The sequence below is a fragment of the Pinus tabuliformis genome, chromosome X (genome assembly GCF_031772625.1).
Source record: "Pinus tabuliformis cultivar Carrire ecotype Pingquan chromosome X, CPIR1, whole genome shotgun sequence".
Classification (NCBI taxonomy): Eukaryota; Viridiplantae; Streptophyta; class Pinopsida; order Pinales; family Pinaceae; genus Pinus; species Pinus tabuliformis.
This window is the reverse complement of record NC_142308.1, coordinates 390,399,578-390,422,637: the sequence shown is the minus strand read 5'-3', so window position 1 is coordinate 390,422,637 and position 23,060 is coordinate 390,399,578. Positions and strand designations below refer to the sequence as shown.

The 23,060-nt window shown below is 40.1% G+C and overlaps 1 protein-coding gene across 2 annotated transcripts in view; it reads left to right on the top strand.

Annotated features, from left to right (window-relative positions):
- The first annotated feature begins 376 nt into the window (after nucleotides 1-376).
- LOC149140176 (DNA/RNA polymerases superfamily protein) overlaps nucleotides 377-23,060 on the top strand; it is a 341,649-nt gene continuing 318,965 nt past the window's right edge. For both annotated transcript variants that reach the window (XM_089447576.1, XM_089447575.1), the window contains exon 1: nucleotides 377-546. In XM_089447576.1, the coding sequence (XP_089303702.1) occupies nucleotides 471-546 (76 nt within the window). In that variant the 5' untranslated portion in view covers nucleotides 377-470. The remainder of the gene's footprint in view (nucleotides 547-23,060) is intronic.

The window sequence follows — 23,060 nt, the reverse complement described above, 5'->3', positions numbered from 1 at the left end:
AGTCGACTCTAGTGATGATGAACAAGCACCCCAAATCTTTCTTTTGAATGTTTTTATATAGCTATAAACTTATTAGCAGTTATGTTTTACAATTATCTAGTACATAGGAAGTACAAAGACTCTCAAATGTATATGGCTTGGCTGGATAAATGTATAGTTTTGTGTTTATGGATGACTTATTTTGCAGATAAGTGACCAACAAATCTGGTTTCCCACCGAGCAGATTAAGACCACCTAATTCATGGATACCTAGCTCATAGATATATGAATGTAACGTGCATTATTTACCAAAATTAATAGAATGAAACCACACAGCTTAAAAAAACATATCGATGAATAGAAAATAAAAAGTCATTTTCTTTTTAATATGCGCGGGGCCGCTGAGATCAAAGCCTTTTTCCCGGTCTTTCCACCTGACCAGCCGAAGCAGAGCAGAGGAGACGAGAAAGGTTTTACTCGACAGATTTCGAATGAGTTCTACAAAGTCCGATGAAAATGCCCAGCCATGGCAGTCCTATCACACTGTATTCACCAATGCAAAAGCCGGTATTCTTCATTTTTCTAATGCACTATATATTTCAGTTAAAATTTGCGTTGCCTCCAGTTTCCTCAACTTTGCAGCGATTTCTTTAAGGTTTATACACCGTGTAGAGAAATTGTTGGATTCCGTCTAAATTATTTATTCGCTAACTTAAAGCAAAATTTCACACTCTGTTCAAAATATTTTTAATTTTCTAATAATTTATATTTTAATTGTCGAAGAGCTTTCATCACACCCATTAATATGTATCAAAGGTCGGTGGTCTGGTATTCGGCAGGAATGGGCTTTAATCTGCGTAAATTTTGCGAAGCATATGGCCATATTGTTGAATTAAGGGCTTCCAGTCAGTGGTTAGCATAATCAGTCTGTATAATTTTGCGAAACATATGGCCATATTGTTGAATTAAGGGCTTCCAGTCACTGGTTAGAATAATCAGTCTGTATAAATTGACAATTTAGATTTTACGCCATCTTATTGGCTTCTTCTTAGCACACGACAAAGAAAAATGAAATAAATGCATACATACACTTATGAGGCTTCGTTGGCAATAAAAAAATCACCCAGGGGCGAGGAGCAAGCTGTTGGGATTCGGCAACCCTATTGATCAAGGGTCATTAGGCACATTGGATCCTAAAAAATGACGCACAGCAGAACACAGCCAGCGAGGTTGATATTTGCTGAAGCCACCGTTATTTTTCATGCGGTCATGTCATTGAACATTTTGATGAATAACTTTTATGGTGTGTGTGAAATGACATTCGAATTGGTGAACAAGAGGTTGGTTAATGGGCGAAGTCGACAGAGTACTAAGCCATCTACTGGCACTCCGTTCTCTTTGTGGTCTGTTCCAACCGAATGACATGAATTTCAAAGTGATAAAGCTGTGTGCGCTCCTCAGAAATTTTTGGGTATCTCAAAGCAGTCAGTTTCACCAAAAGTATATTTGGTGCGGAAATAGAAACATTTCAAAATATCACGATATATGGTCGAAATATTGAGAGCCTATGGAAAAAATTGTCCGAGCCACAATATGAAGCCTCTAAAGTTCGATTTCTGTAATTTTTTCTCCGTCATTTCGAAAAGCAAAAGTAGCGGATTGAGAGCAAAGGGATTACTCACCATTTTCCATCGTGTTGACACGGGGAATTTGAGTGTTGTCATTGTCTTTAGCAGATTAATTGTGGAGTGGGGATTTCTTTGTATTTATTGTTTTTTTAAAATCCGAAGAAAGAAATTGGCTTCCCTCTCAGCCCAAAAGCAATAGTGAGGCTGCTGGTACCAGGCCAGGTCACAATTATACTCAAATTAAGCAGTATTAAGAGTGTTTAGTCTCAAAACCATTACAACAATATTCTTCAAGGCATTAAACTTTAAAGCTCAACTTGTGAGCAGTGAGGCTTTGAACCTGGGTGTGTAGGATAATAATCATTCCACTCAACCACTTGAGATAACCCCAATTGACTACTGTTTTCGTATCCCCAGGTATGTGAAAATTTAAGCTTGTATTTTGTATGTTTTTGGAGGTTTAGGATAGGGTTTGTAATATCTGTTAGCTATGCCACTTCTTCCTGGTTTGTAATGGGACATTTAATGTTTATGTATGTTTGATATTTATTTCTAGCATTCTGTATTACTTTCTATTTCATTTTGTGCCCGGGGTTTAACTAACGCCCTATGAAAATGTCAAAAGTTGTTGGATTCATTGTGGGAATATGGTAAGATGCTTGACCCTCATAATTTGTAAAGGTTGGCTTGCAAGTTTTGTGGGAAAGAAATGAATGGTGCAATCAGCGACTTGGAATACCTCCTTTCAAAAATTTGAGGGCATGAAGTGGGATTATGTGAGAAATGAACCTCGAGAATCAATTTTATTGCAAATTAATCACTCAATGAATCAAGTGGGAAGAAAGAAGAGAGCAATAAATTTTATTGCAATTAATCATTCAATGAATCAAGTGGGAAGAAAGAGGAGAGCAACTTTGAGACTTGAATTTGCAACTAGAGGATTTGCAAGAACCTTGGGAACCACATACTTTTTCGGGACAAGAGGGAAGTTAGAGTCTCTTTGTAGACTCACCTTCTCAATTTCCTCAGCAACCCCACCTTGCTTTGTTTTAAGAACCTTTGTCGGGGCACAACCTTCTACCAGGTAAATACTTAGAATAAAGGAAAAGCAAAAAGCAAAAAGTAAACGAGGTTGTGGGTAGATGTTTTCCATGTAGTGACGTTCCTTTCAACGTTATTAAGAACAACCTATTCTACTAAGTGGTGTTTGATGTTGTTATTGTTGGCTCGAGGTACACGACCTATTTATCAAAATGGAAAGTTCAATTGCACTTGCAAATTGGAGGAGCTTAAGGAATCATGCGAAGCCATTGAATGTACCACGATGTCAAGCGATTGGATAGCTGGGAAGGGTAGGACAATTCTTAGCTTCTTGGTTAATTGTTCTAGGGGGTTGATGTTTATTAAATCTGACAATGCATCCACATATTTTAAAGGTGCTTCATTATTATGTGAGTTACTGAATGGGTCATCGAGGAGAGGGGTTTGAAGCATGTTATCCAAATCAAAATGGATAATGTTGTTAATTATGTGGCTGTTGACATGTCATCTGACCTTGTTTTGGATTCCTTGTGCGACCCATTGCATTGTTTTGATTTTAGAGGATATTAGCAAAATTTCTTATATTCAGGATATCATTGGATCAACTAGGAGCATTGAAGAACTTTATACATGATTATGTGTGCATTCTTAGCTTAAAGAAAAATTCATAGGGAAATGGGAGCTAGTGCAACTTGAAATCACACGTTTCACCACCAACTTTATATCTCTTCAGTATATCTACACTTGTATGTTGGAGTTGAATACATTATTTGTTTTAGATGAATTCCTTGCTAGCTCATATAGCCGTAGAATGGACAAGAATGTCATAGTCAGGCTAGTTTAGTGCGAGATTTTCTGGGTAAGATTGGAGGAAGTGTGTTCCATTAGCGAACCTTTGGTAAAGGTTCATAGTGTGGTTGATGGGGAGAAACCTCCAATGGGCTATGAATATGAGGTGATGGATAGGGCCAAGGAAGTTATCTGTACCTATTATGAGGATGAGGGGAATGAGAGGTTAGGCAAACGGTTAGTGATATGGTAGTTGTTTGATGATTGATGGAACATACAATCCATTTTCCCATTCATGTAGTGGGGCTTTACATCTGCCCTATTACCACCCAAGTGGGTAACCCTTAGGTGAAAATTAATCTCCTCTTTCATTAGCCATACAACTAACAACCGTATCATGGATCCACAGATAGCTTTGCTCCATAGCTCTCCATTCATGCTCTGGTCAATGCTCTCTCCCATTTGGCATACTTATTGAAGGAAAGTGGCTCATATAGTAGGGACACGAATTATTTCTATAATCATGTTGATCACAGGTTCAACTGGATAATTGATTGCTTTTGATTGTACCCTTGTTCCCACACTTCACCTTGGTTATCCATTGTCCCTAGTTCAGTGTGACCCAGCATTGCAGGAAACGTCCTCCGTGTACTGAACCTTGGATTTGTGTACCGTGCGAAACCATGGTTGAAGCGTCCCTAGAATCACACTTCCAAAAAGAAGAACCATGCTTTAGGCTCAATTTGCATGGTTATTGCAAATTTAGAACCATTGCGTGTCGAACCATTCTCCCATGTACTGATTTGTGCTCTTATCATGCTTCTTGTATGCTCCTTAGGTGCTCTCTGGATGTTTCCTAGATGCTTCCTAAAAGCTTCCTAATGGTAATGTTAAATTCTTAAAGTAAAAGCATAGTTTTAAAACTCGGACTCGAACTTAGAACCGACCGATGGTCAACTTCGACTCAGTATCGACTCTGTCTAGTTGATTCCAATGACTCGGCCTTTGTAAAAAGTACGTTAAATATTTAATTTTTTATGAAAAACATATTTTTAAAGATTTCCATTCACGTTTCCAAACTCAAAGCACTAGAATAATAGAGAGAAGACAACATATGATCAAAGTATGCTCATGAATATATCTATTATATCAAAATGGTACCCAGTGCACTATCCGATACATATAATATATAGAGATCATAACAAAAACACATAACCAAGGAGGCTCTAAATGGCCTCTACAACAAAACAATACAACTGCAAGACTACAAGTCACTAATATAGAACACTATTTCGTGATCACTATGTTGATTTGGGGTAACATCGGGTGTGCTCTAAGCCTCAAATTTTGCAGGGAGGCTTGGGCACATGCATTCCAAAGAACCCAAAAATTGTTTTGGGAAATTCCACCCGGAGACGATTATATTAAAATAATTAATATTTTTAATGGGGTTCCTAAGTCTAAACTTAGGAAAATTAAAATATTAATGGGTATTAATCTAATTGTGGGTGAATCTTCTAGATAAAGACTAAGATCAAGTCAAAATGCCTTTGATTAGGAGTTAATCTAGGCCGTTGGTTGTCCAACAGGAAGATATAAGAAGGGGCTTGAGGGTCATTTGGAAAATACACCAAGAGAGATCAAGAAATCGATTTTCTGAAGTGAGAAGTTCTCAGGAGGAAAATTCGATTGAGGAGATTTCTTGCAGTTGAGGGGCATGGATAGCATTTGGAGAGAAAGTGATTTTTTCAGTCGGAGAATCATCAATAGAGAGAGGCAGAGAGTAATCTAGCAGTGGCATTGCTGAGCCAGAGGGGCTGACGCAGAGCCACGCAGAGGCAACACAAAAGCTAGTGAGGAGTTTGAAATTTGCAAAGGGAATTCGAGTTTCAGAAGCTGAGAGCCGGGGTGTGAGACTGGGAGGCAGAAATCGAATCTCCTGGGTAGCAAATCGACGAGCCAGAGGATTGACGCAGTCCCCAAAGAGCTTGACGCTGGGCTGACACAAAGGCAGCCGGAAAAGCTGGGGGCAATCAGTCTGGGGCTGGATCAGCTAGGATTTCCAGTGATAGTGTGAGGTAACCTCACAATTCTTTCTTCCAATATTTCTCTCTGTAATTGTATAACCCTGTGAGGTATTCAAAGATGTATTCAGAATTTGCTACTGCTTAATAATAATAAACCTTCAGAGCTGCTGCACTGGTTTTCCCGCATTGGGTTTTTCTGGGGACATTTGTCCAAAAATAACGGTGTCATATGTGTTGTATTTTCTTTCTTGCTCAGTATCTTGTTTTCGCTTGTAATTTAATTAAGTGAAGGGTGCCGTAGTATTTACTTCGATATTTATCGTAGAACACAGTAAATAACTTGTATGGATTGACAAGTGGGAGAAGTAACATCAATTTGCTGTAGTAGTGATTCCGGGTTTAGGATTTTTCACATGGTATCAGAGCAGTGCAGGTGAAGCAAGAAGAGTAGAGCCGGTAGATCCAGCGCTGAAGCAGAATAAGGGAGTTCGAAAAAGCTGCAGGAGGCAACAGTTCAAAACCCCCAGAGAGCTGACACAGTTCCAAGCCAAGAGTGTAGATTTTCGAGGCAGTCTCTATTTGACTGAGCCGACGGAGAGAAGGACTTCCAGTTCGATTTTTTGCAGGTGCAGAGGGAGTAGCACTGAAGCCTCAACATGAGGGAGTTGGTGGGACACTGATTTTCAGTGGGCCATTTGCTTGGCTGAAAAACATCAGAAGAAGGAAGACAAGCACCTTGAGGGAATTTTTCCTCAGCAGACTTCTAGCCGAGAAGTCCGTTTTCTCATTCACTGAGCAGCAACAGTGAGAAGCAGAGAGGGGATTTTCGACATTTTTGGCAGATATTGCAACTAGTGGCTTGAGGGATCAGGGTAGGTTGGACGAAGCATCCAACTACGCCATCTGGAAGGTTAGAATGTCTTTCCTTCTGGATGAGCATGCCCTCAAGAGGTATGTTGACAGTGTGGTGGTTGAACTTGCGGATGCAGATCCGCTGAAAAAGTACAAGGCTGAGATGGCAAAGGCCAAGAGGATGATCCTGGATGGAGTCAAGGATCATGTGGTGTGCCACGTTGCTAGCAAAGCGATTGCTAAGGAGATGTGGGATGCCTTGGCCACGTTATATCAGCGATCTTCCGAGCAGCGGAAGATGTACCTAGAGCAGAAACTGAGATCTGCTTAGATGCAGAAGGGAGAGCGTGTGGATCCATTCCTCATGAAGCTGAAGGAGACTCGTGATGAGTTGTTAGTTGTCGAGCATACACCTCAGGATTCAGAGTTGGTTAGACTGGCCCTCAATTCTGTCTCAGATGCGTGGTAAGTCTTTGTCTAGAGTATCCTGGATAGAGCATTATTGCCCAATTGGGATGAGATGTGGGCAGCTCTAAAACAAGAGGAGCTGAGGAGAGACCCAGTCAAGGTCAAACTTGACGGAAGGAGTAGCAGCAGTGGGTCGAAGCCCAAGGAGGAGGAGGAGAATGCAACCCTTGTATTGAAGGGGCAACAGGGGCAACAGAGACGAAGGAAAGACGTCTCCAAGGTGAAGTGTTTTAGATGTGGCGAGATGGGCCACTATGCATCCCAGTGTCCTTTGAAGAAAAAGGACAAGGATGAGAAGCACGATCCTAAGGTTGCAGCTGCAAAGATCGAACAAGAGGAGGAGTTCGCCATGACAGCCAAGATACCTCCAGGAGGGAGGTGGGTTGATTTGGAGTTGTAGTTCGATAAAACTACAGATGGGCAGGATCCTTGAGGAACCCACCTCTTGGATCATCACCTTGTTGCGAGAGTCCATGGTTAGTAGTAGTGGGGTGGAGGAGTTTTCAGTTGGTGCCATGGAGTGTTGGAACGACAGATGCAGTAGTTAGCAGCGCCAGAACTTGAGCAGCGAGGCAACAGTGCATGGAGACACAGTGCAGAGCTTTAGCAGCGCAGTGGCTTCAGAAGACAGCGTGGGACTAGCAGCAATCAAGCTTTCAGCACCGAGGTGTATCCACTGGATACTTGTCTAGTTTTGGGTGTTTTCAGTTGCTTATCTCAGCAACTGAGTTGCAATATGGATGCAGTGTAAGCAGTGGCAGTGCTAGCAGCATAGCAAATGCAGCGTTTGAGAGGGAGTTGTAGTACAGATGTGGCATTGGCAGTGGCAGTGTCATAGGCAGCAGTACATATACAGCAGCAGCGCAGTAGTTGGTGGACAACATGTCAGACATCAACAACACAGATGACGATGCTTCAAAGTCAGAGCAGTATGCAACAACAGTATATTGCTAGAGCACATTTCTCGCTAAGAGGGAGTGTTGATGTGGGGTAGCATTGGATGTGCTCTAAGCCTAAAGTTTTGTAGGGAGGCTTGGGCACATGCATTCCAAAGAACCCAGAAACCGTTTTGGGAAATTCCACCCAGAGACGATTATATTAAAATAATTAATATTTTTAATGGGGTTCCTAAGTCTAAACTTAGGAAAATTAAAATATTAATGGGTATTAATCTAATTGTGGGTGAATCTTCTTGATAAAGATGGAGATCAAGTCAAAATGATCTTAGTCTTTGATTAGGAGTTAATATAGGCTGTTGGTTGTCCAACGGGAAGATATAAGAAGGGGCTTGAGGGTCATTTGGAAAATACACCAAGAGAGATCAAGAAATCGATTTTCTGAAGTGAGAATTTCTCAGGAGGAAAATTCGATTGAGGAGATTTCTTGCAGTTGAGGGGCAGAGATAACATTTGGAGAGAAAGTGATTTTCTCAGCCGGAGAATCATCAACAGAGAGAGGCAGAGAGTAATCTAGCAGTGGCAGTGCTGAGCCAGAGGGGCTGACGCAGAGCCACGTAGAGGCAACACAGAAGCTAGTGAGGAGTTCGAAATTTGCAAAGGGAATTCGAGTTTCAGAAGCCGACAGCCGGAGTGTGAGACTGGAAGGCAGAAATCGAATCTCCTGGGCAACAATTCGACCGGCCAGAGGATTGACGCAGTCCCCAAAGAGCTTGATGCTGAGCTGACGCAGATATTGCGCAGAGGCAGCGGCAAAGCCTGGAGCAATTAGTCTGGGCTGGATCAACCAGGATTTCCAGTGATAGTGTGAGGTAACCTCATAATTCTTTCTGCCAGTATTTCTCTCTGTAACTGAATAACCCTGTGAGGTATTCAGAGATGTATTCAGAATTTGCTACTGCTTAATAATAATAAACCCTCAGAGCTGCTGCACCATTTTCCCGCATTGGGTTTTTCCGGGGACATTTGTCCAAAAATAACAGTATCATATGTGTTGTATTTTCTTTCTTGCTTATTATCTTGTTTCCCCTTATAATTTAATTAAGTGAAGGTTGCAGTAGTATTTACTTCAATATTTATCTTAGAACACAGTAAATAACTTGTATGGATTGACAAGTAGGAGAAGCAACATCGGTTTGCTGTAGTAGGGATTCCGGGTTTAGGAATTTTCACACACTAGTCACTAGACACAGTACTGCTAGACAAGGCAACATCATCTGACTTAGACTTTGAATCGGAGTCAGACCTCCTCAATGTTGTTCCAAAAACCAACTCCAAATGCTCACACAAATGCAATGAGATAGCTGTGAGGAAATATGTGGGGGTTGGGTCACGTTTATAGGTGTGGGAGAGGGGTAGAGGGGCAATGGGGCTAGGAAATAGTTTAAACAAAAAAAAATGATTTCAAGTCAACCTAACACACCTTTTTTCCCCGCCGCTGAGGTCGACCGGTTTAAGTTCGGCTTGGTTGGTCTAGGCGGTCTGTTACCGAACTGGCTGAGTCGGTGACTAACTCGACTGGTTCAATAATGCACCGACCACCGAAATGGATAATTGGCCTAGTAGGATCGGGTAGGGGTATGGCTGGGTCAACCAGCCCAAATTTGAGTTAGGCGACCTAGTTTTAAAACATTGAGTAAAAATGACATTCCCCTTTATCTTTCGTTTTCATCCTTTTACTTAAATTTTTAACATTACTGCTAATTGACTCTGTTATAATCCGTGCAACTTAAAAATGATAAGAAACAAATAATTATAGTCCACTTCGAGGGGATTTACAAATAATACAATGAACAATTCTTGGATGATTCAAATGACAATACCTCCTTGGTCTATATAGGACTCGGGAGTCTGAAGGGCGAAGCTATAATTAGGGCCTACATAACAATAATAATGCAAGGGCTCAACAATAACAATAATGGGCTTCTATGGGGCACAACAATAACAATATAGGGGCTACACTAGTATTATAGGGACCTAACATGTCTTGCTCCTTCAAAAAAGTGTTGTTATCAACGCTTGAGTAGTTCTGGATGCTTCTGTATAAAGTACTCATCTTCTAATGTGGAATCTTCAGCTGGTAAGTTTTTCCGCTTAATGAGATACTCTGAAATTGATCGATTTCGTAGTTGACAGATTCTTGTTTCAGTGATTGGTTCAAGATCCAATATGATTTTTCCTTCCTCGTCAAGTTTTGGCAAGTTTGAACTGGGAGCTTGTCACCTATAACCTTCTTTAGGCATGAACCATGGAAAACTGAGTGTACTCGTGAAGATGTAGGTAGCTTTAATTTGTATGCCACAGTACCAGTCTTTTGCAACACCTTATAAGGGCCATAGTACTTGGCTGATAATTTATTATCTTTCTTAGCTTGCTTGAGGGACATTTGTTTGTATGGTTGTAGCTGTAAAAATACCGAATCGTCCACGTCAAAACTTCTTTCATGGCGCCGCTGATCTACTTGTTGTTTCATTCGATTCTGTGCCAGAGTCAGGTTATCTTTTAAGAGTTAGAGAACTTGTTGTTGATGCTCTACGTGATCTTCCATTGCTTGAACCTTAGATTTGTCTCTTAGATACAATGTGATGGACGGTGGATGATATCCATGAAGTGCCATAAATGGGGTTGTTGCAGTATGGAAGGAAGTGCTATACCACCATTTTGCTAGGGGTAACCACTTGACCCATTGTGTTTTTTTATGAGATACAAAGCAATGAAGATATCCTTTCGAACATTTGTTCACTATCTCAATTTGCCCATCAAATTGAGGATTATAAGATGAGCTATGAGCCAATTGAGTATCGAGACAAGAAAATAATTCTGTCCAAAAATTTCCAAGGAAAATGGGATCTCTATCACCTATAATAATCTTTGGGTTTCCATGTAGCTTTTGAACTGCCTCCATGAATGCAGTAGCGATTGCACTGGCTTTGAAAGGATGAGATAATGCACGAAAGTTTGCATACTTGGTAAGTCTATCATGATGACACTCTTTCCTTCGGACTTGGGTAGACCCGTGATACAATCCATTGAGACCTCCTCCCAATGTTGACTTGGAATGGCTAATGGTTGTAAAAGACCTGGGGTATTAATTAGCTCGACTTTATTTTGTTGGCAAACCAAACATTCAACCACAAACTTCTAAATATCAGATTTAAGGCCATTCCAAAAAAATTCCTTCTTGACCCTGTGGTAAGCTTTTAAAAATCCTGAGTGCCCTCCTATAGGAGAGGTGTGCAATTCCAAAAGAACCTTTTGTTTGAGTTGGGAGTTCTTACATAGATATAAGCGATCTTTGTATCATAGTGAATCATTTTTCTAGATAAATGTATCAGATGCACTAAGATTTTGCCGCAACTTTTGAATGAGTCTCCACACCTCTTCATCATTTTTCCTTTCATCCCTTGCTTCAGTTGTCCAATCAATTTGGATAATAGAAATGGAACAAAGCAATGCCTCCACATCCTCACCCCTTCTTGAGAGTGCATCTGCAACAACATTTGCTTCCCTTTTTTGTAGATGATTTCAAAGTCATAACCCAACATCTTTGTGGCCCATTTTCGCTGCTCTTTTGACGATAATCTTTGTTCCAAGAAGTATTTAAGACTACCATGATCTGTTTTTACCTTGAAGTGCCTTCCCATTAGGTAAAGGCGCCATTGCTTCAGGGCATGTAGTATTGCCAACATTTCCTTCTCATAAATAGGTTTATGTAAATTCTTTCCCTTGATCAGACAACTTTCAAAGGCAATGGGTCTTCCTTCTTGCATTAAAGCAACAACAAATGCCATTTCTTGAGGCATCACATTCAACAGTAAAGGTTTTTGTGAAGTTTGGTGTAGCTAAGACCAGAGCTCGACACATTGCCTCTTTAAGATGTTCGAAGGCTTCAGTTGCTTCTAGAGTCCAAGAAAATGCATCTTTTTCAACAATGTTGTTAGAAGTGCTGCTATCTTACCATAATTCTTAAGAAATTTGTGATAATACCTTGCCAACCCGAGAAATCCTTGAAGATGCCTTAAGGCTGTGGGGATTTTCCATTCCTTGATGGCTTTAATTTTGTTAGGGTCTACCTTAACGCCCTCATGAGATACAATATGACCCAAATATTCCACCACTTGTACCTCAAAGAAACATTTGGAGGGTTTTGCATACAATTGTTACTCCTCCAATAGTTTGAGCACCCTGTCAACATGTTGAACATGTTGAACATGATCTTTCCAAGACTTGTTGTAGATTAGTATATCATCAAAAAAATACTAACACAAATTTTCTAAGGGTGGGTTTGAAAGTGGAATTCATCAAACCTTGAAATGTGTAAGGTGCATTAGTAAGGCCAAAATGCATGACCAAAAATTTATAATGACCTTCGTGAGTTTTGAATGCTGTTTTTGGTAATGTCTTTAGTCTTCATTCTAATTAGATGATATCCTAAATAGTGCTGCAAGAAACGTTCCCCCCCTGGATCAAAACCCCGATCCATGATCCGTACGGATGCGTGGGGGAAGCGCCATTCGATACGCGTTTCGGGCTGATAAACATGCTTCTTAGAAATTTCAGGAAGCATGTGCCCGAAACGCGTTTCGGATAGTGCTTCAGCCGTACTAAGCGTAAAGCTTCGGAGTACGAAGCGTACGGATCGCGAGCTTCCTCCATGTTTTTTTTGTATGAATTTTTTGAGCGATTCCAAGATGATGATGATCGTGTTGAGATGCCACCCCCATCTGGTCCCTTGGTTCCTAGGTTCCATGGTTCAACACCAACAGCAAGGGGTTCGTCTTCATCAGTTTCAGTGCCTCAATTTCCACAAGCACCATCTTTTTCATTGTCACCACGTACTCCTCGTGGTGGAAAGAGGAGAGATTAGTAGATATATTCTTACTACTTTTGTCATAGATTAATCATTAGACTTGTAGGCTTGTGAATTTGAACCTTTTTGGCTTGGTGGTGACCAAGTGACCTATTTTGTAAACATTATTATTTGAATTTTGGACATGACAAATGTTGACAGTTGCTCACTTGCTAGATAAATCATAGTATGCTCTATGTTTTATGTTTTATAATATGCTTAAAAATTTGATGTATGTTTGTAATTGCTAGAATATAGATGGTTGATGCTCGAATAATTAATCATTGATGTACATACTACATACTAGTAACTACAATGGAATCATGGATGCCATATCTATCTTTATTTATGCAAAAATGTGCATGTTTTCATGTCTTCTACAACTAATTTGGTATTTGGGATGTTTGTTTTGAATATAAATGCAATATATATATATATAGTAGACGCTTCCGCAGACGCTTCGCTTCCTAGGTTTTTGGAAAATGACATTTCCGCGTCCCCGCTTCCAAAAAACGTCCCCATTTCGTCCCCGCTTCATGCAACATTGATCCCAATGTTACTTGGGAGTGGGAGCGAAAGCGGGGAGCGGGAACGACATTTTCAGAAGCTCCCGGTTTGGGAGCGAATCCTGGAGCGATTTTTTAAATATATATATATATATATATTTTTTTTTAATTTTTGATACATATATGTCAACAAAAACATGTAGAATGATGAATTAGATATAAAAAACATAAAAAAAAAACATAAATTGATCATTGAACCATATCACATCAATCATCTAGAAGTTATAATCTTCATCAACCATGTCCACAAGTTAGTAAAATACATATTACAACTGCAACAAGTTGAGTCTCGTGAATCATGATTCATCAAATTCAATCTTAAAGTTTCAACTTCAAGCTTTCAAAATTGAAAATTTAATATATAACATTTATCATCATTGATCACCAAAGTTGTACTTGTAAGCTAAGTTTAACCATCACAAGAAATAATATCTTAGATATTTCTAAGTCCTAACTTCTAACTGTTAACATGAAATGAAATGTTATAAAATGAAACATGAATAATGAAATGAAATGAAACAACTTTAGTCTTTCACGAAGCATCATATTCATAATTCACAATCATTACCACCGAGTTATAAATGCCAACTTCAAACTTCAAATTTTCATTGTCACAGTCATATATTGTTTACAAAAAATATCATTATGATATGAAAGAGTCAAGAGTCAAGAGTCAAGGACTCAAGACTCAACAGTTATGAAAACTAATAGAAACTAGAAAAGACAAGTAAACTGTAAATCTACATGTGGCCCTTGCCACGAGAGTCTCCAGGAGTATAAGCAGGTCGTGGTGGTCTTCTAGGAGTCTCCCGCACAGACCGACGACCAGAACTAGAAGGCACATGCCCTCCATGTGAGGGTGTAGATGGAGGTGGCGACAGCAAAGGAACAAGACTCGGAACTCGAGCATTGCTACTGGATGGTGGAGGTGGAGGTGGCATGGCTGCTGCAGCTGCAGCTGCTTCATCTTCATCCCTTATAAGTTCCTCTTCCAGTTCTTCAAGATGCACTATACCATCCTCCAAATTGTCATCCTCTGGGTGATTGTCCCAAATTTTATATGTGGGATCCTCATAAGCCTGATCACAGTAATGACTCAACAACCTCAAGTTGTAGTGCACATAAACCAAGCTTTTTGCTCGGTTTTCATTGAGTCTGTTTCTTTTCACATTATGTATGAAGCTGTAGGTGCTCCAACACCTCTCTGCAGAAGAAGTATTTACAACCTGTGATAGAACTTTTTTTGCCAATTTTGGCAAAAGTCCATGGCCACCATATGTTTCCCACCATGTGAGAGCATCAAATCTGTCTCTGTCTTCCATTGCATGGAAGGTACCAAACAAACCAGTGCCATTGAAGTATTTGCCTATTTCAAGGCGCACAGCTGCACATTCCTCCCTGTCAGGTATCAACTTTTCTAATGCTTGCAAATATCCACTAGTTACCTCTGCATCTAAATGGGGTTTGGTCCTAATCCCACCCCCTGGTGCAGGTTGGCCCAACCAAGATGTAGAGTAGTATTTTGGCGTAAGGATATACGCCAAGCAATGTAGTGGAAGATTAAGTCTATTCCACCGTTCACACACACAATCGTGAATCAGTTTGTACAAGTCGGGATCTCTGTTATGAACAATATCTTTTATTTGCCCCAACATGGTATCCATTTGCTCATACACCTCGCCAATCACTGGTTTGTCTGTATCTGCAAACCGAATCATGTGATAAATGGGCTTGGTGAAATCCAATACTTGCCTCACACTTGTCCAAAACTGACCATCAAGAGCGGCCTCCTCCACCAGTTCAAAACCTCGCCTGTCAGCTGCATTTGTAGCCCTTTCCTTTAATACCTGCCAATGTGGACTTGATACCATGCTAGCCAATGACTCTCTTACCTTCAAAAGGCGCCTGAAGGTGAGGTAATAGCTACCAAATCTGGTCTTCGCAATCTTCAACAACTCCAATCTCGAGTGACTGCGAAAAAGGCCATGGGTATTGCTATGATTTGTAATAAATTTTATCATTTGTTTGCCTTTCTTGTACAAATCACCAATCCATTTGTATTGTGCATTTTTGTTCTTGACAACATCATGCATCAGAAGGTTCAATGTGTGAACCAAACATCCAGACCAAAATAGGTTGGGGTATTTATCCTCAATAATTACTCCCGCTGCCTTACAATTAGGAGCATTATCAGTGATGACTTGGATGACATTGTATGGCCCAATACGGTCAATTGTTCCAAGTAATGCTTCTGCAATGTTGATGGCGGTCCTGAACTTGTCTGAGTAATCATGTGCAATTAGAAAGATGGCACCACTAACAGACACAGCAAGAACACTTATCAATGGCTTGCCTTTTACATTTGTCCATCCATCAGAGACAATGGACACCCCATGGTTAGTCCAAGAACTTGTCATTCTATTCAAAGAATGTGATATTTTTGCTTTTTCATGATCAAGTCCAACGGTTCTTGCCTTGTCATACCCAGGGCTCTTGTATCCCTTAGGGGCATCATTTATGGCAGAAACCATTTCGTGCCAATAAGGTGAGCGAAGAACATTGAATGGTATCCCACATGCATAGAGAAACCTGTAAACCTTTGAATCCACATCATTCCTACACCCCTCATCAAGGAAATCTGATATGGTTCTACGCCTTAAAGCTGATGACCCTGTGCCTCCATATCCACTGCCTTGGGAGGATGATGAAGGAGTTCTTTGTGCTTGTGATTGCGAGCTTGGTTCAAAGAAACCCCTTGATTTTTTAGATTTGTATTGGGCTTCCTCCTCTTCCCTTATGTATTTGGCTCTATCCGTTGCTGACACCGCTGGACAAGTTTTGATTCCTATTTGTTTATCTCCATCCCATGGCCTTTTCTCGCAGAGGTGTTTTCTGGCATGGGTGTATGAACCTGTATAATTATTGTTGCAATGGGGGCAACGAAATTTAGTGGTTCCACCCCCTCTCCCTGCTTCAGACCTGTTAACATATTTCCACAATGGGGTTTGGTCTTGTTTAGTTTTTTGAGAGTCATGTTCACCCTCCTGCAGCTCCTCCTCACCGGGGTTTTCATCAAATCCACTTTTTCCAGCTTCTTCATCCCCCTCTTAATTTTGGCCCCTCCATTTCCTACTCTCCAGCACCATAATAACCATAAAAGGGACCAAGAAAAGGAAAATGCCAAGAAATATAGCCAGGTCCATGATGTTTGATATTTGTAGGCTTCTGAATCTGCAAAATTTAATGGGAATGGGAATGGGAATATGAATGAGAAAATTAATTTAATTTATTAAGATTAATTAATTTAATTTAGATTCATGATTTTTGTACTAAATAAAGTTAACAAACTAAACTAAACTAAATTAAACTAACTAAACTAAACTAAATTACTACCTAACTAAGGTTTAAAATACTAAATTACTAAGTTACTAACCTCTTTGCAGGCTTGCTCCTTGCTCCTCAACGCTTGTTCCTCGCTCCTTTGCTCTTGCTCTCCAGCTAAACTCAACTCATTCAAGTGATAATGAAATGTTTTTTGCCCCCATTGTGATTTTAAAACATATTTTTTTTTTTTTAAAATTAGAACGTCGTTCGAATCGCTCCCGGAGGAAATTTTAACGCTCGGGAGCGATTGGGAGCAATCGCTCCCTGATCGCTCCTGAGCTGTAATTTTTGCTCCGGAAGCGACGCTCCCGATTTTGGCAGGGAGCGCAAAATTTTTTATCAGGAGCGCGCTCCCGACCTGCTCCCGAGTCGCTCCCGCCCGGAGCGCGGATTGGGAGCGGGTTCGAAGCGGGGGGGGGGGGGGGGCTCCCCCGCAACTCAATTTGATCCTAAACAAAAATCTAGCTTGGTGAAGTAAATTGCTCCATATAATTCATCCAACAATTCATCAAAGACAAGAGTGGGAAATTAATCTTTAATAGTGAGCTTGTTTAACTCTCTATAATCCGGACACATATGCCACGATCCATCCTTCTTGTGCACCGATACTACTGGAGAAGAGAAAGAACTTTGGCTAGGTTGAATTATACCAGCCTCTAGCATTTCTACAACCATGTGTTTCAATTTCACTCTTTTGGGCATAGAGATATCTGTAAGGTCTGATGTTTGGAGGAACACTTCCTGGAATTAAGTGAATAGCATGATCATGATCGCGAATAGGTGGGGGACCTTTGGAGTGTCAAATACCTTAGAATGATTGTCAATAACTCCTTGGAGATCTGGAGAAATAGGCGACTTAAATGTTTGAACATCCAATGAGCATAATTGTTCAATTACACCTTGATGTTCCTTCTTCAACATCTTTGCCATGCCATTAGAGTTGATTATCTTACCAAGTCTCCTTGTCTTTAGTACGTATTCCCCCATGGTTAGATTGATATTATGGCACTTCCCTAAGCAATTTATAGTTCCTCCATCTGCAACCATCACTTGAAACTCTGGTGTTGGATATAGAAAGCAATTCAAATCCTTGGCTATCTTACAATGAATAAAATTATGGGTACTACCTGAATCAATTAGCACTATTACCTTTTTCTTCTTGATATATCCTTCTATCTTGAGAGTTTGAGGAGTGGTAATTCTAGCCAATGCATTGCAAGATATGGTCAGATGGATTTCTTCAACATCTGGAGCTAGTTCCTGGTGAAGATCTTCTTCTTTTGATGTTTCTTGTTTCTTTTCTCCCTCCTCTTCACAATCTATGTAAAATAATTTCTTCTCAGCACACTTATGACCTTTACTGTATTTGCTATTACAACTGTAACAAAGCTCTTTTGCTCATTTTTCTTCCAGTTGTTCTGGTGTCAACCTTGTAGGTTGTGTGAGGCTAGCAATGACAACACTTCCATCTTTATAGTTGTGAGTGGTAGATCTCCTTGCCATGATTTTTCTTTCAACATTTCTCGCCACCTTGAATGCATTCTCCAATGACTTAGGTTTCCAACGACGAACCACATGTTGGATGTTATCCCTTAAAGTCCCTATGAAGACATCAGTGAGATGCTCCTCTGGAATATTAGTTACCTTGATATTCAATCTTTGAAATTTCTCAATGTGCTTCGCAATTGAACCCCTTTGTTTGAAATTTATCAATTGGCTAAATAAGGTATTGCTCTTTGTATCCTGGTAATGTGCTATCAATTCCTCCGTAAAAATTGTCCAAGTGACAAGTGACTTACGAGAACAAAGCCATCGATACCACACAAACTGATTGGGTTGTAAATATAAGGATGCAATGTGTTTGTGTTGCACATCATGTAGATCGAATACTTGCTCCATTTGTAGTATCCAAGTTACTGAATCCTTGGCATCAAACTTGCTCATATCGATCTTTGGAATGTGGTTGGTTTTCAACCCAAAGTTGGAGTCTCTAAAATCATGATTCACATTCCCCCATCATGAGTTTTATGGAATACCTTATCACCACTAGGAAGCATTTCTTGTCGCAACCTTGTCAAACTTTCCTTCAAACCGTCCATGTCCCCTTTTATTTCTCCTTTTAAACCATCGTTCTTAACATTCATCATCGCTTCCAATTCATTTTTGGTTGCTCTTTGTGAGAGCGAAAATTGTTGCACTTGTTCTCGTAATTTTGATATATCATGTTGCATTTCTTCCTCTTCTTCATACGTCATAGTAGAGCTTTCTATGGGCTTAATGGTTGTATCATCTTTTTGTTTGTGAGTGATTTTAGAACCACTTCAAACTGATTTAAAAAAGAAGTTATGCAATTTTAAAATGCACACCTTTTTGGTTTTTCTGAGCTTGTTGATTTGCCCGCCCTTGAAGTTCCTGTATCTCTGTGATTTCGGCCTCTCAAGGTTTGAAACTTCGTTCTGAGGTAGCTTGATGTGTTTTTTTCCACTCCCACAAGTTAGATCGAGTTTGGATTTTTTGAGATGAAGTTATGCCAAATCTCCCACGATGACCTGACTATGGACTGGTTTAGTATAGCGAACTTGTATGGGCTGCCACATGTCATTGTTTCAAGCTTTGGCCTTGAAACTTCTACCCGACAAACTACAATACGTGCACTTTCAACCACATTTTATGGAATTCAAATTTGATGTTCGAAGAAAAAGTTATGACAATTTCCTTGCGATACTTGTTTGAGACTGAATTCTCGAGCACACAAAAACCCTAACTTCCTTGGACCATATCTCCGAAAATATAGCAAACCAAGGTCTAAAATTTTAACTAGATGTTCATCAAGATTTCATTTCCATGTGGTAAAAATTTCATGGTCTGAAGCTTCACAAAAAATAAATTATGGTGAAAATGCCATGATGACTAGCTTGAAACAACAAAACCCTAGGATCAAGAGCTTTGATACCAAATGTTATGATCATTGCGACTTGAAAATGATAATAAAAAAATAATTATAGTCCACTTCAAGGGGGGAACCTACTTTTACAAATAATACAATGAAAAATTCTTGGATGATTCAAATGACAAGACCTCCTTGGTATATATATGAGTTTAAAGGGTAAAACTATAATTAGGGCATACATAACAATAATAATTAAGGGTACAACAATAACAATAGTGGGATTCTATGGGGCACAACAATAACAATATAGGGGCTACACAAGTATTATAGGGACCTAATAGACTCAGGATGTTTGAGAGTGGTTCTGACCTCATTGGATTTCATATGGAGAAAGTAGAATTTTAGATCCCACTCAAAATCCAATAGACGTAACAATTCTTAGGATTTTAGGATCAATAAAATTGTGACATTTCATTAGATTCTATCATGTATGAGGGTATGTGATTGACATTTAATCAAGAGCACTAAGCCATATATGTACCCTGGTGTTGGTGGTGTTGATTGATGAACACCTTTGTCATGGCCTTAGCGAAAATGTACCCTCACTCAAACCAATATCATTGATCAGGCATGTCAAGCTTTTTGTCCCATATTTAAGGCTTGGATTAGGTAGTGTTGCTGCAAAATCTAGCAGGCCTTGGAGAGGGGTACCCTACAAGGCTAATAATACTACATGAAGAGACAACAATGAGGTGATGGCCCACTGTTAGCACACCCAAAACCCCTTGCTCTTTATGGATTTTCACCAATGGGAGGAGTCCCAATATGTATATAGATCACCTAATAGGTATTCCAAAATTTGAAGTATAAGGTGACACAAAGGGCTTCCAAGGGAAGACACAATGTTAAGGCTCTAACTATGAAGAGGAGGCAATTCACTTTCCTTGTAGAGGCCTAGACTAGCCAAGATATGACCTGGGTTTTGATTAATTGGTTGAGAGTTGGAAAGGCCCAAGGTTAAGATGCTAAGATAGGGTTCCAAACAATGATTTTCAACAAGACAAAGGTGGATGGAACCCTCAAACAAGCCCCTAAGTTGAAGCAACACCACGCTAGGGTTTACCCTAGGGTAAACAACTAGGGAAAGCAAATTTATGGATGAAATTGAAGTGAATGCCTATCATGAGAGTTGATTTACAGGCAACCAATTATGCCCTTGGCATTTAGACTCTCCAATTCCATAAATCTTCCTTGCCTAGAAATTCACACTAAGCCTTAGTTTGAGAGCTTGGCCTTAAAGGGGTTGAATTAGGTTTAGAGAAAGAGAGATAAAGTTTGTGGATAAGAAATGAATTTGATCACCAACAAGGAGGCCAATGCCTTGTTCCTTGGGAGAATGGAGTCTATGATTTGATTGGAAGACCAAAAGGTTGATAAGGAGGAAGAATTCTTGATGCCCTAGTGCCAAAAACCCTAGCAATTACCTATGCAATGGATCAAGGAGTTTTATAGGAGAGCTCGTTAAAGTTCACCACTAGGATATTCAATCACATTTTATTCATGAGTAATGCATGCAATAATGACATCTAGATACCATTTAATAAATTTTCAACAAATTAGGGCACAATAATAAACCCTAGATTCAATATATTCCATACATTAGACATAAAGAAAACAATTATTCAACAATAGGCTCACTTACAACATAACATGCATGAAATTCCATCCATTATTCCAGGACAATAGCTCCAAAGACAAACAATTTGCCCCAAATGTCAAAATGCATTCATAGATCCGATTTACTCCATAAGACAAGAAGGCTGAATTACACAAGAGGCCAAAATTACAAGTGTGTGTGTTGATTTACAAATGAGTGATCTCTCCTCTATTTATATGAGAAGTACTAAAGTTCATTTTAGCCTAAGGCCCCCTAAAACAATAAAATAATGTCACAACAAGAAGTGAGGTCATAAACTGACCTCCTAGCCAAGACAAAACATATAAAATTGCCCACACGTGTGACCTATAGGGTAGAGTATGATGACGTCATCCATGCATGATCCTCTCCCGGGCATGCGTTAAGGTCTCTTGGTGCCATGCTGAGTGTAGAACCCTCTAAAAGTCACTTCCTAAGGGTTGGCCCTTAGGTTTTTGTCAATCTCCCTCTGTGGACCCCAAATTTCATCTTGAGGCAGAAAAGTGGTCTCATGGGTCTCCAAATGGCCAAAGTGCCTGTCTCTACTCCAACATTGAGGGCTTCCAAGGTGGTGTTAGCCCTCCCATGTCTCAAAGGGTGAGACCATCCTCATTTGGGCCTTGGATCAACTACCATCCTTCACAAAGTGCTAAGGCTGACTGGGGGCATGCTGGGTCCAGGTGCATCATCCCAAAAATAATTTAATGTAGGGAAAAGTGCCAAAACGTTGTGGGTGCTGGAGGTGCCCAAGGGTGTGTATGATGCTCTACTGCTGCTTGGAGTCCCATGGCTCTCAACGCTTCACTTGTGGGTGTCAATATGCTTCTTTGGAATCCTGGTCCTAGTTAAGGTGATTGGTTCTTGGCTGTTGAACCACCTAACGATCACATCATAGAGTCTGGTGAAAGCAACAAATCATCAGTTACAATAATCATTTTTGCATCTAAGTGGACCAAGCTTGAATGTAAAGGGCTATTTAACGCTTCAGGCAAGGCCCCCCTTCCAAATTTGGGGCTTTGAACTCGCAATAGTGTTACCTCCCTAGGTAGGAGTGGCTAAAGGACAACCTTATTAGGTGCTTCCAAGGGGAAGTGACATTTCCTCGGTCCACCCTTCAATCAATAGGTGTTATGTGAACAATGATGGTAATGGAGGGGGGAAGATTTTACGGCCAAGTGCCATGGTCAAAGGGACCAACATGATGGGGATTCACATCCTGAGTGTATAGATGTGAGGAGGGAGCAATTGTGGATCAGTGTTATTAGAACTAGGTCGAACTGGTCTGAACTGGTCGGTTCAACCAGTTGGAGGGCAAACCCGGTTTGGACTGACCTCTTGAATAATTTTTGGCCGGTTTCGTAAAGCAGCGTACATCACAACGTGTGGAGCTTGTTTTCTTTTTTTTTTTAATTTTTCCTATTACTAGGATACTGGCCCATAATAGGTGCCTAATATTCAAGCCTATGGCCCTACTATTGCTATGCAATTCATGATGTTGTTAAATTCTTAAAGTAAAAGTGACATTCTCCTTCATCTTTTATTTTCATATTTTTACTTAAATTTTTAACATTACCATGAATTCACTCAGGTTGTTTGAGAGTGGTTCCAAACTCATTGGATTTCATATGGAGAAAGTAGAATTTTAGATCCCACTCAAAATCCAGTAGGCTTAATAGTTTTTTAGGATTTCAGGATTGGGGGGATTGCAATGTCTCCATGAGATTGTTGGACATTGGATTCAACGCTCCTCGTGTGTTTCGCGACATGGACTAACTGCGTATCGTGGATCCTAACTTTGGTGATTGTAGTGGAGACTAATGCTTGCAGGGTTTGGTATAATGGAAATCGTGATTCAACAAGTGGTATCAGAGCAACAGGTCTCGAGTTCGAAACTCACCCGGCTCACGCTAGGGGGGAGATTGTTGGACATTGGGT